The sequence below is a fragment of the Nyctereutes procyonoides genome, unplaced genomic scaffold (genome assembly GCF_905146905.1).
Source record: "Nyctereutes procyonoides isolate TBG_1078 unplaced genomic scaffold, NYPRO_anot_genome, whole genome shotgun sequence".
Lineage (NCBI taxonomy): Eukaryota > Metazoa > Chordata > Mammalia > Carnivora > Canidae > Nyctereutes > Nyctereutes procyonoides.
In genome coordinates, this window is record NW_026575140.1 from 49,766,945 (window position 1) to 49,781,203 (window position 14,259).

Genomic DNA, 14,259 nt, shown 5'->3' on the forward strand with positions numbered 1-14,259 from the left:
AGGGATGAATATTTAGTGAAATCTAGAACCAGGTGGAGATTCAAAGCAGACCTACTGCATATTAAGCTCTAGGAGTCTACGCCGAGAGCTCCTTGACTCTTAGAGATAAATGCAGGAGTACAATACTCAGAGGATGAAAGTCAGGGGGTGGCAGGACGCATGTCATCTGCTGGATCTCACTGAGCCGATTTAAAAGGTACAAGATCTGAAAGACGGGTATGTGAATCTACCAACAGCACTGCTACCTTCTGCCAGTACCTAGATTGTTTCATTGTCCCTAAAAAGCCTTTTTCTGCTTAAGCTCTAAAAATGGAAAACCTACCATTTTATCAAGTAATTAGTTTCATAAATTAATTCCTTCCCTGAGAAAAATTGGAGAACAATCAATCGCTGTGTAGGTTAGAAGTTTTCAAACTAGTACACAATCATTTTGCATGCAATGCAATTTTATAAAGCAGAGGCCTTCGGTTATGCTGGTATAATACCCATATGCAATTTATATACTAATAAATTAAGGGGAAGATGCATTTCAGATTTCTTCCACTACATGTGTATTTAACTCCTAAAAAAAAAGATGGCTTATAATTCTGTGAAAGCCTAAAATTTATATCTATACCAAGTATCCCAGTTTAGTTTAACAACAAAAAAAGTAGTCTTTTCCCTTTTAGGACTACCATTATCGTGGTTACTTAGGTTTGGGTAAAAAGCTTACAAATAAGCACAAAATGGAAAACAATAAATATCCTAGAATAATGCTTTTCATCAGTTTGTGTAAACATAGGGAGCCATAGGAGAGAGGATGGCTTTTTACACTATTCCCATTTCTTTCTTTCTTTAATTTCTCAGTATTTCCCTAAGAATCTTCTCTAAGAATGTTCATACGAGAGGTTCCCGGTAACTTGGGGGGAGTGGTCCTCAGTTCTGGTCCAGGGAGGAACTGAAATCACAGACATCCTTGCTTTGCAGGTAGCAAGTGCTGGCTATTGGAAAACTAGAGAAGTGAGAGGAGTGGATAGTCTCCAGAGGTCTTCCTTTGTTCATGGTCATCAGACCTTGCATTCTTTAAATTTTTAAGATTCTATGCATTCAGTTTTTACTCTGGAAATTGGAACCTACTGATACTGTAATAAGGCTACCAAAGTTTCTGATTTTACAAGAAGTACTAACTAAGGCTTGAATAAGAATCATCTGAAGACTCCTTTTCTAGCAAGTTCCTCACCTGTTGAAGAGGGCCTGTCTTCCCAGGCCCACCCTGGCGTCTGCCTGTGGTAATCCCCTTCTGAATGTACAGAGGAGACAGAAGAGGGCCTCTCCGTTCCTAAGTAGCCTTGCCCAGGGATAGGAGATTTAGATTTCCTGCTGTTTGACTTGCTGATCAGCTTTGGTTTGCAAACTCCTCCTAAAAGTGAAATAAATTAACTATTGACACAGAGGAATCATGTTCTCAACTTAAAAACCTACCAAAATGCTGATGATTATATAATGCTAAGAATAAGAAGCAGAGTGGCAGGTAGCATGAAGAATCCAGGTCCTAATACCCAATGAGGTTTAAAAAATTAATATTTAAAAGCCTGAATTTACTTGTAGCAATTAAAATGAAGGGTGTGCCCTCATGCCATAAACTTAAAAACATGTAACCAAGGAAACAAAATTTCTGGAGCATCATTTCTTTCCTAGCATTAGAGCACAGAAACTAAGGAACTTAAAACAGGTTGACAAAATTCTTAACTCCTCACTACCTCTTCACCCACCACTTTAGAGTGAAGTAGAGGAGTTCATATACTACCCAAGGAAATTTTATGTCAAAAGAAAACAATGTAGAACAGAACCCCCTTCATGGCACTGCTGGACCCGAGCAGAAGCTTGGCAGGTTTTGGTGGCCCTTGCTATTATTCCAGGCTCTGTTTCCCAAAGTTCACAGGAGTGGGATGCCCTTCTCTAGAACAAAACATTAAAAAGATCTCAGAAGAGATCAGAGCCCCGGTGAGCAGCAGACGGATTCCTCAGCCCCAGCACAACTTCACCCCAAATCCTGTGGCTACAGAAAAAGGTGGGTAGAATGTCCTCTGTGGACTCCTTGAACTCTATAAAGAGAAGAAGTGCAAGTCCTTGATGGTAATGAAGAGGATATCCTAGGACAAGGGAGAAAGATCTTCGTATACAGAAGAGAAACTTCAAGATCTATGAAGCCCGTTTACAAAAGGAGCTCAAAGAACAGATGATAACCACAAAGGCTGAGGTGAAAAACTTAGGAAACAAGATACAGCAAAGACCAGAATGGACACAACAGGAAGAGGAGTAGTACAAAGGAAAAATGAGATACAGGAGAAACCACAGAAAGAGGTCAAGAGGCCTAAAAATCATTAGGAGATAGCAGATATGGTGAAGACTCACCAGCAAAAATATAATTATGTTTTTGAAATGGAAAGACCAACAAAAGAAGCAAAAAGTAGAACATTTCCATGAGCATAGAAATCCACACTCACAAACACATTCACTATGCTCAGTGTTCATTGTGTGTCAGATTTTCCTAACATTAGTTAACTTACTGAAATTGAGGAAAAGAGGATTCTTTGGGGAGGTAAGTTTCACCTGCCAAAAAGGGAGACATCTGACCTTATTTCTTAGACAGCAACTGATGGCAGGAAAAAAAAAAAAGGTGATGGAGTCTACAGGATGTTTTGAGAAAAGTGCCACACTGTCATTTCATGTCTAAGGGCAGCAAGAAGACACTTGATCGAGAATAGTCTGGGAGTACTGCACCCTCCTCAGGGAAAGGGGTGTGAAACCCAGAGCAAATGCTGTCACGGGAGGATCACATAACCACAGCCACAATACTACCACTTGCAAGTTTACTAAACGTACACGTCAGTCAGCACAAATCAGGAGGTAAGACCAGAAAGAGGAAGACCACGCTCCTCTTTGAGAGCAAGAAGTGAATTCATATTGTCCTAAAATTAGTATATGTCATTTAAAAAGATAAAAACCTGATCTCTTGATCTTTTTCTTAACCTTAGTGAGATCTTTTGCCTGATGTTAATAGGAAAAAACCCTAAACTGGAAATAACTGTGGACCTGCAGGTAAATTTTCAAGCAAAAGAGATACTAGTTCTCAAAAGATTAAGAAAAAAGGGTTTAAAGGAAGCTTATCGTCACAGTTTTCCAGGTGCTTGCTTCTACCAGGATGTGTGAATGATCTCGTTCTAATGTCTGTCTGTGTGTCTATACAGAGACACTTCTAGAACAATGCTTCTCAGACAAGAACACTTCCCTTGCTCTTTACAGCTTAAAATTCTTTTAAGCCTATCACCTTTTTAAAATTCAAAAGCAAAATATGAAACTGTACTTGTACTACAATTAAAATGTGTTGATCCAGATAAGGACTAGATGCAAACAAAAATAAAACCCAATGCTGAAGGGTGTTGTTCTGCATAAAAGTTTCCATCTTTTTTAAAGTTTCTGTTCGTGTTACTAAAATGTCTGAGGAGAGTTTAAAAACAAAACAAAATAAAAACCCAACTTACTGTAAGTAACTAAAGCCCTGAGAGGTGACTCTGAGAGCACGAAAATGAGCTCTCATGGTGATGCATTCATTACAACTTGGGAAAGGCAGCAGCAGGGCACAAAAATGCAAACTGTACCTGAATGAGGTGATGGGTCCCCTTCCTCTCTCCGGGTCTCCCCGCTGGTTACCACTGAGGTGTTGGCACCACCAGGCACTACGCCCACAGGTTGGGACATGACAACTCCATGCTCCTCAACTTTGTCATCAAAGCTTCCCATGAGAGCCTTCCTGATAATGTCTTCCAGACCAAGATTACTCGCGGGATCAGCGAAAGAATGACCTCGAGAGCTGACTGAGCCTGAAAGAGACAACCACAACATTTCTGCTTACTTCTGAAAGGCAAAACAAGCAGCAGAAACGGACAGACTCCTCCATCTGCTCTGTCGGCCCACGGAACACAGCGTGTGGCCAGCTGCCTGCAGCACCGCTGAGGCCCACAACCGGCCGCCTCGACCCACCAGTGAGAACTCGGGGAGAACGAATCAGTCACCCACTTTTATTAAAGTTAACCATTTTCTTCTCCCTAGTTTCTATGCTGTTCTTCTCTTTGTTCACTGATCTTTCCAGAAAGTATTTCTTGAATCTCAACTGTTTTTATTGCTGATCATCTCCTCTCTGACCAAATTATATGCTTTCACTCACTTCTGAACACTGGAGCAGTCCCCTGGTACGCAGTTGGTACTCAATACGTATTTGTTGGACTGACCGCTTCCGTGTACTGATTTCATAGTGGCAACTATATTGTGATGTGAAGCTTACCTGAGGTAGTGACTGCTGGCAGATTAAAGATCTCAGTTCCTGGCTGAGCGGCTGCTGTATTAAACAAACATTCAAGTTAACTGAGGTGTGATAATCAAGTACGCTGAAAGAGATAAAGTCTCAAAACCCTACAATAAAATTAACCTTTTTATTTTCCATGATCTCAACCTTCTTTTTCACCAGTTAAGTGAAAATGAAGTGAAAGAAATAATTACTTTTTAAAAAAAAGAATCAGGCAATAAAAACTGGATGAGGTAGGAAACTCCGAACAGGAGCACTATACCCAGAGCCGGGGAAGAGACTGCACTGCTAGAGAAACAGGAAAGGAGTCCCGGTTGCTGGCGAAGAGACCTGAGCCTGAGGCGGCCTGACCTCAGGCCCTGCGGGGAAGAACATGAAAGTGACCGTGTGCTTCCCTAACTGTGCAACTCTTCTCAGCGTTCCCAGGAGGAAACCAAGATTCTGCCTGCTGGTTCTTTTCATTCCCCCTCAGCCTGTGATGTGTCACTTGCACAGTCTGACAGCAGGTGGGGCAGCCTGGGAAATGCCTATAAAGCACAGAAATGGGAGGAATCTGGGACCACAAACGTTGTGTTCATCACAGCCTCCAGCTTGATGCTGAGAACTGGAAAGAGAGAAGACTGCAGGAAGTACGTGGGCGGCTAAACAGGTGGTCCCAGAGAATGATGGGGGGTGTGGGGTGCGTCTGCAGCAGGATGTACTCTTCCCTGGAGAGGAGACAGTCTCTGAAGCCGGGGGTGCATGTGCCTACAGACTAACTTAATCAGGAAAACTTTAAATTGGCAACAGGAAGAGGAGCAAAATCTCCAGGAAGTCTATAAAACAAGGACCGTGTCTCTACTTATGGGTCAGGTAACACGGAGGGTAAAGAAGCTGAACCTGAAAAAAATACAAAGTGACAAGATAGAGCCTCCCCGCACTCCTGGAAGTTTGTGGAATAGGACTCAGTCATTCATTTGACAAGTATTTTTTTTTCATTTGACAAATATTTAATTGAGCAATTATTTGGTTAAATTGTAATAAAATCACCTTCCTACTCAAATGACTTCCTGATCAAAATGGTCAGATAAAGATGCTTCAGGTTTTCAACCAATGAGAACACTAATCCTGCCCTTAAAATGGATTCCTTCCTTCGCCTCTGGAGCTCACGGTTCAGTGGGGTTATATCTGAGGCCATCAGAACAGCATCACGGGGGTGCCTCAGTGAAAGTGCCAACTTCTCAAGTCCTCAGGCCTGGATGCCAGGACTTTGATATTAAAATTTGAGGCCCCCTGCTTTAAGGCAGATGGGCCAGCTTGTGAGAGAGCATGATAGCTTCTGGAACGAGGAGCAAGGAAGAGTGGCATCTGTGAGCCATCTGGGAGGCAGGCTCAACAGGAAGAGGCCCAGGTGGATGATGCCGTGACAGTGGAGCCACATTGGAAGTAAGCGTGGCCAGGGAGGAGGGGCGATACACTTCTGTGCGTGGAGAGGGCGAATGCTAATTCAGTGTTAGACATCTCAGAAGCCAGATGTTTAAGAAAGGTACATAAATAACAGTAGAAAAAGCTGAGCTCAAGATACAAATTCAGGAGTTCTCAGCACAGTTTAAACCCCAGAGTGGAGGATTCGGGGATTTTACTACATGAGAACACTGGGAGAACCAGCATCCGAGGGCCAGGCAAAGCAAGACTGAGCTGCTGAGGAGACCACACGGCCAGAGAAGTAGAGGGAAAAAAACAGGAGAACGTATCTGAAAGCCAAGAGAAGAGAATACTCCCGGAAGAGCAAAGTGGCTCACAGGAGAGCAAAAAAGTAAGTTCGTTCTAAAGCAGTACAGTTTTTGAAGAATAAAGTCACTGATGTTCTCTGTGGGCATGCCCAATTGAGAGTTGAAACAAGGTGGTCTTGGTTGCTGATGGCTTGAATTTCTCAGTTCTGCTTCGAGATCTGAATGTGCCCTGGGGACCCATCAGCCTGTGGGTTCCTTAATACAGTTCCTTAATTGTCCTTTCCACAATGGAAAAGGATTCTGGCGATCACAACATCCTCAAGCAATTTTGTTAGTATTTGCCTTAAGACGTTAATAAATTCTATCTTCTGTTAAAGTTAGGTACTTGTTTCACTATATATTTCAGAGTAGAGACCATCTGTCATTGTACAAGCACCCGGCACAAAGCCCCACTCAATAAATAATTGAATGAATGAATGAGAGCTACTGCCTGAGGACAATGGAAAATAGAAGATAAAACTATAAAGTAGGCTGCATCAAGTCATCTGGCACTTCCAAAAATTTTTTTTTCCCAGGAAAACGGCAAGACCAAGACTAGAGAGGATGAATGCAAACCACACAAAGATGAAACCATTCTAAACTGGCTTCTTTGAAATCTGTAATGTCCCCATGCTCTCACAGACTCCTCTCCGGGTTCTGAGAGAATTTGAAGATGAGAGGGCCATACTCTTGATGACATCTGAGGCACTGTAAATAACAAATGAAACCAGGGATGAGGCAGGAAAATGTCATTTTTTTAAAAAAAGAAGAAAGGGTATCTGTAAGCCTCATCAGCAATGCTGGCTGATGTTCAAAAGTATTTATCTTTTAGATGATATGTTCCCACTTCAGAAGAGAAAGTTCACAAACAATAACTGACACTGGGCTCATCCTTTATTCTGTCTGATGTTCAACTTTTATTGATCACAAAGTGTCAGATCCAGAAGCACATCCACCTGGCAGTTTGTAGTTCATTGCCCACAATTTCTTTTGACAGGGTCAGGAGACTAGTTGATCACAGATCACAGAAATAAAGCAGATGGTGGAACACCCAGATCCAACAACTCGCTGCATCACTGGACATACTCGAGGAAAAGATGGAGAAGTGGGATCGAGCAATAGTGTGAGTGCCGAGGAGCAGAGCATGAGGAAGCTTCCGATGAACGCATGCGTATCACCTCAAAGGGAAGGTCTGGATGCCACAGAGCTTTGTCCTGCCGAGTATCTACCAACGATGTGGGTGGTGATGCTGTGAGTATGGAACTGTTAGAAGCCGGTGAGCACACTACTGGAAGCATGGCACGCCAGGGTGTGACCACAGCCCCATAACCCTCTAGTTAGGCAGCCTATGCTGCTTACCAGACCTCTGGGTTTCCTCATCGGCACAGTGGAGACAATGACACTAGGTAGCGTGTAGGGTCGTTGTGAGGACATAAGGAGTTTACACGTGCTTACAAGTGCCTAGAGTTCTCTCTCCCCCTCCGCATATATAACTGTATAGCTGCCTGCTACCATTATAATTGTTAATTGGTTTTACATGGTGGATTGATCCATTTGCAAATGAATGCTGAATGACTGTACTGACATCCAGAAAGACTGTGCTGGGGTGGAAAAAGTAACTGAACAGCACAGGCACAGCCTACCTTGGCCTGTACTTGGGAGTTATTAACTACAAAGGCACACCAAAGGAGAGGTCTGGGTCAAGAGCAGCAGATCAAAAGAGACCTTGCTATGTATACTGGTTTTATGTACACTGTAACCTAACTATATTAGTTGCCAAAAACCCTCCTACAAACTTAAGACTCCCTTGATAGTGATGTATTTGGGATAGATCATACCATGCTACTAACAACCTACTGAGAGGCTGAGCTAAATAAAGTGGTTTTCTGTGGAGAGCATTCGAGATAATAGGGATGCTCAGAACCAGCATGTGATGAACAGCAGATGAAATGGGATATTTCCAGAAATAAGACTTGAAGGACATAACTTGTCTTCAAATGGCAGAGGAGAGGTCACGTAGAGATGGCCCAAAGGAACAAAACTAAGAGCAGTGGGTAAAAAAAAAAAAAAAAAAAAACTGCATAAGAGCTGATCCAGCCCCACGGAAGGAAAGTTTCCCAGGCCCCACGCTTGTTCAGAGAGAATGGGCAGCTTCAGAAAGCAGTAGTTCTTGCTCTCTAGCAGGCAATCTTCATGCACTGGCAGACATCTGGGAAGAAACTTTAAGATCAAATGTGGTTGGACAGATGCCTACAAGGGCCTGCAGACTCAAGGATCGCATGAGAGGCAACACCGGAGAGATCATTATTAATGCAGGTTTTATTTGGGGATTCATGAAAGAAATCCCACTTACCCATATCAGAGTCACCTCCACCAGAGGAGTTCAACTTACGAAAAATCTCCTGCTTCTTTGATTTAACCATGGGTGACGTGTTTTCAAGCTTGGTGAAGAATGAAGGCAAGTAGCTTATACTCCCCGGCGAGCGGGAATCATTCCTGTGGGGACACAGTTGTGTCTATTATTAGGTCTGTTTTTGTCATGTGCCTCAAACCCTGGGGACTTCCAAAGACTATCTGGGAAAGTTACCACTTCCCCATCTCATGTTTGTGGTCACAACCTACATCATATGACAAGACACAGACAAATACGTGAGCACTGTCATAAAATTAGGACTGAAATGGTGATAATCTAGGACAGAGATTCTTAACAAAGACCAAATAAGCAGCAAATGGGTGTTAACAGGTACACTTAGAGAAACAGCTCACCAGGATGCCATCTACTTAATAGCACAGACTCTGGTATACTTATGGCTGCCACATAAACCATGAACTATTCTAGCAGAACTACTTTGAAGTGCGATAAATTATAACTAATAGCATTACTTACCTATAAAACAGCAAGAGCTCATACCTAAGCAACAAACCCTGTGGACTTCAACAGAAGAGCTACAATGCAGAAATAAAACTGACTCTGCTAGAATCATTTCAAGCCTCCCACCAAATGAGCAGAGTTTCATATAAAAGATTTCCGAATTCATTTGCAACTTCCTATATACTAACACATTTTAAACAGACAGGTTTCCTTTAACAGCTCAAGACCACCAGTGGTCTAGCCAGAGCTGGAGATGATACAGCAAAGAATATAAGGAAGGCTGTTGACAGCTTCATCTAGTCATGTGGATTCACTCATCATTCAAACTTAAGAATTCCTAATATATGTTGAGAGACAAATATATCACAGAAAAATGAGTCAGATGTGGCCCCTGTCCTCAAAAAACCACAAACTTAAGGGGAAACATAAATATACAACTAAATTTAACATCCTCCCCTTTCCAAAAATGATTTTCTTCATTTCAGCAAAAGGTACCAATGTACACTAAGTATAAACAACTTAGAACACACTGTAGGAAATGCCCTGGCAGTGTGGAGTGAGACCTTGGTTTAAAGCTCCCTCTTTATGTGACTGTGGGCAAATCCTATATTCACCTCTTAGAGCATCAGGGGAGGGTGCTGTACACTCAGGAAACCAGACATGGGGACTGAAAGACATCTGGGGACAGCAAGCCACTTATCATGGACAGAGAAGTGTAAGGACAGAAGTGTAAGGGTGGAGTGGCAGGAACCTGCTCATGAAGGAACTCAAATGCCAACCTAATGACTTCGAGCTTGAGTCCATCAGTTTCAGACAAACCACTCTAGTGGAAGTGGACCATGGAAGGACCAAATCAAAGGTGACTAATCCAGATGGGAATAGAAAATCTAATAATTCACAGGGGTTGGGTTAGGGTTAGAAATAGGTAAGAAAAAATACATGAATTAGTTCAGTAAGGGTGCTTCCATGTACAGACCACAAGGCATGACAAGCACTCAAACAGTGGTTGGAACGTGTGACCCCTGGACAAAAAAAGTTTTTTAAAAAAAAACATCTAGAAATGCTTCAAGAATAATGAACAATATTTTCTATGACCTATTTAAGTATCACTTTTTCATAAAATCCCCTAGCCTTAGATCACTAGGAAAACAGAGACTTCAGGATCCTTCAAGACACCTATCTTGACATACAACCAGGAAGGAGAAGTGCATGCATGCATGCATGCGCAGGAGCCGCCAGCCAGGAAGCACACCAGCTCCTCACCTCTGTTCTGCAGGCTCTGCTCCTCTCTGAGACAGTAGCAGCATGCTGTCCTGTTTCTCATGCACAACTGGAACCTGGGGCGGGGAGATGGGCTCGTAGGACTCAGAAGGGACATGACTCCTCTCCGGGGATTTTCCAGGCCTAATATTATAACATATAAAGTATTAGATTATGCTCCAGGGCCCACCTACAAATTAACTGAAACAGAAACTGATCCTCTTATTCATTCAGGAGAAGGAATAAAAGTTGCTGATTTACATCAGAAGAAAAGCTGCCTCAGGTTTTCACTATATACCTGGTTACCAAAGTCTGCTGCCACCACTTTATCCATCCACACATGCTAAGCACCCCTGGACTGACAGTAGCCGATGCTCGGCTAAGACGTTGAGGTCACTGTGCTTCAGTGCCATACCCCGCCATCCCACCTTTGGCCGGCTACTCCTGTGAGCCCTCTACAGGCTTTTGCTGCTCACCAGGCCTTTCCCCATTAAGTTAAGATTGCAAGGACTAGAGAACCTAACTGAACCCTGAGCACTTGTCAGTGGAGTATTCAGACAGGCCTGAGTTACATCCTTGTAGGGCTGAGAAGTTCTCTGCAACTTAATGTGTCTCTTCCTCTGGATACCATGTTGGTAAGAACAACATGAGGGAAACCCTATTTAGACCAAACAGAGTTTCTGCCTTTAGTGATCATACATTTAAGAGCCACCCCACCTGTGACCTTTAAGTATAATTATAAATGGGTATATGCCCTGTCACCTCCTTTCCCAATCAGCCCCATCCAATTTTAATAGGTGGCCATTTTTAACCATCTTTCTTTGAGTTCTGTGGTGCTTACTTCTAAAACTCTAAAATCTTATATTTTTCTTGATTTATCAAAGCCGAAACAGTAACTATTACCTCTCTTCCATGAAAGATGAAGAACTTGACTTCTGAATACACATTAACATACCAACTGCCCAGTGAATATTCCAAGGATTTACAAAGGGAAGACCCTCATTTATACTCCCCAAGCAATAAAGGTAAATAAGTTTTAGGTGTAAGTAAGGAATCCCTTACTTTAGAGGATTTGTAGAGAATAACAGTAAAACAATATATTCAAGCTGTTTTACTATTGGGAGATGTACACAGAGTTTGAAGTAAAAACCATACCTTCCCCTAGATTTGTCCACAAGATTCTCTGGAGAGACCCTTGACCCTGGTCTTTGATGGTGGACAGACTGAGACTGGGATTCTGGGCTGTAACGGTTGGATGTTTTAGTCCTCACAGGTGTGGACACCAAAGCAGATGGTGAATTTTGGAATGTAGAAGTGGGAGGCTGCTGGGGAGGCTGTGAGGAAACTTGATTTCTAGCAAAATCTTGGGTGATAATTTGCTGTGAATGAGAAAAGAAGGAATTAGTTAAACCATTGAATATTTGCCCAAAAATATAGCATAAAATACCTGGACATTTTTCTTTGTGATTCACCCCCTGTGAAATGTGCCTAATGCATGGTCAGAAAGAAAAATGAGGGACACCTGGGTGGCTCAGTGGTTGAGCGTCTGCCTTTGGCTCAGGGTGTGATCCCAGAGTCCCGGGATCGAGTTCCGCAACGGGCACCTTGCATAGAGCCTGCTTCTCCTATCTCTGCCTCTCTCTGTGTCTCTCATGAATAAATAAATAAAAAATCTTAAAAAAAAAAAAAAAGGAAAAAAGAAAAATGAATGGAAGGGCTTACACAGATGTGATCAGCAAGCGTGATCAGCCGGTGGGTCCTGGGCACCTGTGCCACCCCGTCGGCCTGTGAAGATGCAGGCAGCTGCTGCTGCGGAGACAGTGGTTCCTGCTGCGGTCGATAGTGATGCAATGGTCCTTCGTACTGTCTGCTGGCTTCACCTAGTGGAGGACACACAGATGTCTTATCAGGGATGCCCCTGCCTTTCACTCATCATCAAAGATCAAACATAACTTGGAGAAGCATATGTGAGGGGTATGGTGCCTATCTCTGAGCAGAATTCAGTATCTTAGTTTTGAAGGGAAAACACTTCCTAACAGAGATGAGGACTAGAAGAGAGTGAACTGTGAAAGCTTAAGGGGGCAAACACAAATACCAACTATTTCCTGTATCATTACATATAAATAAAAGAGTGATAATAAAGTTTAGAAACAACTTTGCCCTAGCACAATTTTAAATGTCTCTACAGCAGACTCCTATAAAGGTCACTCTAGGACAAAACAAACCAGTTACATTTTAGAACATGGTCCGGACAGCTAACCAGAAGCAAAAGACAAATGCAGGTATGAACACGTCAGCTGGTGGCTAAAGAATACACACTTTCTGCTTGGTTGGCCTTCACCACCTCGGGCGGATAGGCCTGCAGTTTCTCCGGGGGCGGCACAGGTGAACTGGCAGGGCTGATCACCTCAATAGCATCGCCGGGTGCTTCATACCGGTGAGAAGATACTTTAAGAAAAGTAAAGAACCTTATTTTAAAACTCATCCTGTGAAAAGCTGCAAAAGTTTGCATTTTTCAGACCTATTCACATTTTTTTTTTTTAATTCTCAGAAGTGTTTGATGATAAAAACCAACCAACTTGATGCCCTGGCATCAACGGTCCACAAGTGCTTCCTCAGGCCTCCTCGGGTCTGTAGGGAAAAGGGTTTCCTGAAATTGTGTGGTCTCTGGGACCTTTAGGTGAGGCAGGCTAGGGGACAGATTTGTTATATGCTCCTGGCAGCTAGAGAATGCCTCCCCCAAGGAAGGACACTCCTCAGAGGAGGCGGAACAGACGGGAGAGTAGATGTCAACAGTAAATCTCACCATCCCTGATAAATTAAAATTATGTGGGACAGTCGGCTCTTGGAAAAACTTTCAGGCTATAGAGTTGCTTCATTACCATGATGATTTTAAAGCTACAGGTTAAGTAACAGTAGCATTACTCCAAAAGATTTCTTAGCACCATGACACTGTGAAAATACAGAGAAATGGTAGGGAATGTCTGGAAGAAAAAAAAATCAAATTCACTCCCCTGGCAGAAAGGATGCCCACATCAGAGAGGGCCCCTTGAAGTTCCCAGGAAAACTGACCAAGGGTCCAGGCAGCTGTTCGCAGTCGTGCTGTGGCCTCAGAACAAGGGGATAGGAACGTAACCTCATGCTCTGGAACCTTCTGACTGAACAGGGCACTTTGCATATACAGGCTGCAGAATCTGAGAAAACTGTCAGAGGCCCAAAGGGTCTATGTATGACTGGCTGGATCAGCAAGTGTGATCAGTCAGTGGGTCCTGGACACAGGTACAGAAGCTCAGGATCCCACCAAGATCCTGCAGAACTCAACCAAACAGCCCTTTCTTCCTACCCCTTCACCAGGCCATCCAAGGTGCAATTAGCTGGGTTCCAGTATGCTCAGGAGAGTGGAAACCTGACAAGTGGCGATGGAAATGATTTTTCGGGAACTAAAATAAATCACCATATTCAAAGTGATTCAGGCTACTTGGCAACTTTGGTCCTGCTGGCAGTCACCACTGGCGATTGTACCCAGCACCTTAGAGCTGCCCACCACATCCAGTATACAGTCAATAGAAGTCTGCTGCTGAACTGTGTCCACACTGCTCTTGACACCTTAAAGCGAAGGTGCTGTGCTTCACCTTCAGGGGGAGGGAGGCTCTGAAGGGAAAAACTGAAAACCACACAGAATAACAGTAAACAGCCTGTGGGCTTCACACAAGTCATTTACCTAGTGATAAAAAAGAAAATCCCACTCACAGAAGACGACAAACCTTCCATTTTCAGACCTTCTAAAGGTCAGAATCCTAGAGCAGGGTGCGGTTTGTGATGCCAACCGCAAAGGACTAGAGAACCATGCGCCCTGGCACAGAAAGCCACGAGCTGGCTGGACCACCAGGCACGCTGGTGACCGTCCTCCAGGCAGGGTCCTGCAACTGCAGATCCTCCTCAGCTAGTGAGTTTCTGCACGTGTAGTATCTACTCTGTAGCTGTTCATACTCATGGGCAAACTTCAATTTTCTGTCTACACAATAGACTAC

The 14,259-nt window shown here is 43.3% G+C and overlaps 2 protein-coding genes across 13 annotated transcripts in view; one reads left to right on the forward strand and one right to left on the reverse strand.

The window, feature by feature from the left end:
- The window catches only part of TTC19 (tetratricopeptide repeat domain 19), a 39,564-nt gene extending 31,121 nt beyond the window's left edge, over positions 1 to 8,443 (forward strand). Inside the window, exon 10 of the mRNA XM_055305366.1 lies at positions 7,094 to 8,443. Within this exon, the coding sequence (XP_055161341.1) occupies positions 7,094 to 7,107 (14 nt within the window). The 3' untranslated portion in view covers positions 7,108 to 8,443. The remainder of the gene's footprint in view (positions 1 to 7,093) is intronic.
- The window catches only part of NCOR1 (nuclear receptor corepressor 1), a 151,565-nt gene that overhangs the window by 1,347 nt on the left and 135,959 nt on the right, over positions 1 to 14,259 (reverse strand). For 10 of the 12 annotated variants that reach the window (XM_055305361.1, XM_055305363.1, XM_055305360.1 and 7 more), the window contains 8 exons: positions 12,548 to 12,676; positions 11,951 to 12,108; positions 11,384 to 11,607; positions 10,232 to 10,372; positions 8,450 to 8,592; positions 4,325 to 4,378; positions 3,642 to 3,863; positions 1,220 to 1,399 (listed from right to left, as the gene is read on the reverse strand). In XM_055305361.1, coding sequence (XP_055161336.1) covers positions 1,220 to 1,399; positions 3,642 to 3,863; positions 4,325 to 4,378; positions 8,450 to 8,592; positions 10,232 to 10,372; positions 11,384 to 11,607; positions 11,951 to 12,108; positions 12,548 to 12,676 — 1,251 coding nt within the window. The remainder of the gene's footprint in view (positions 1 to 1,219; positions 1,400 to 3,641; positions 3,864 to 4,324; positions 4,379 to 8,449; positions 8,593 to 10,231; positions 10,373 to 11,383; positions 11,608 to 11,950; positions 12,109 to 12,547; positions 12,677 to 14,259) is intronic. The other 2 variants (XM_055305355.1, XM_055305359.1) reach the window with 2 other exon arrangements.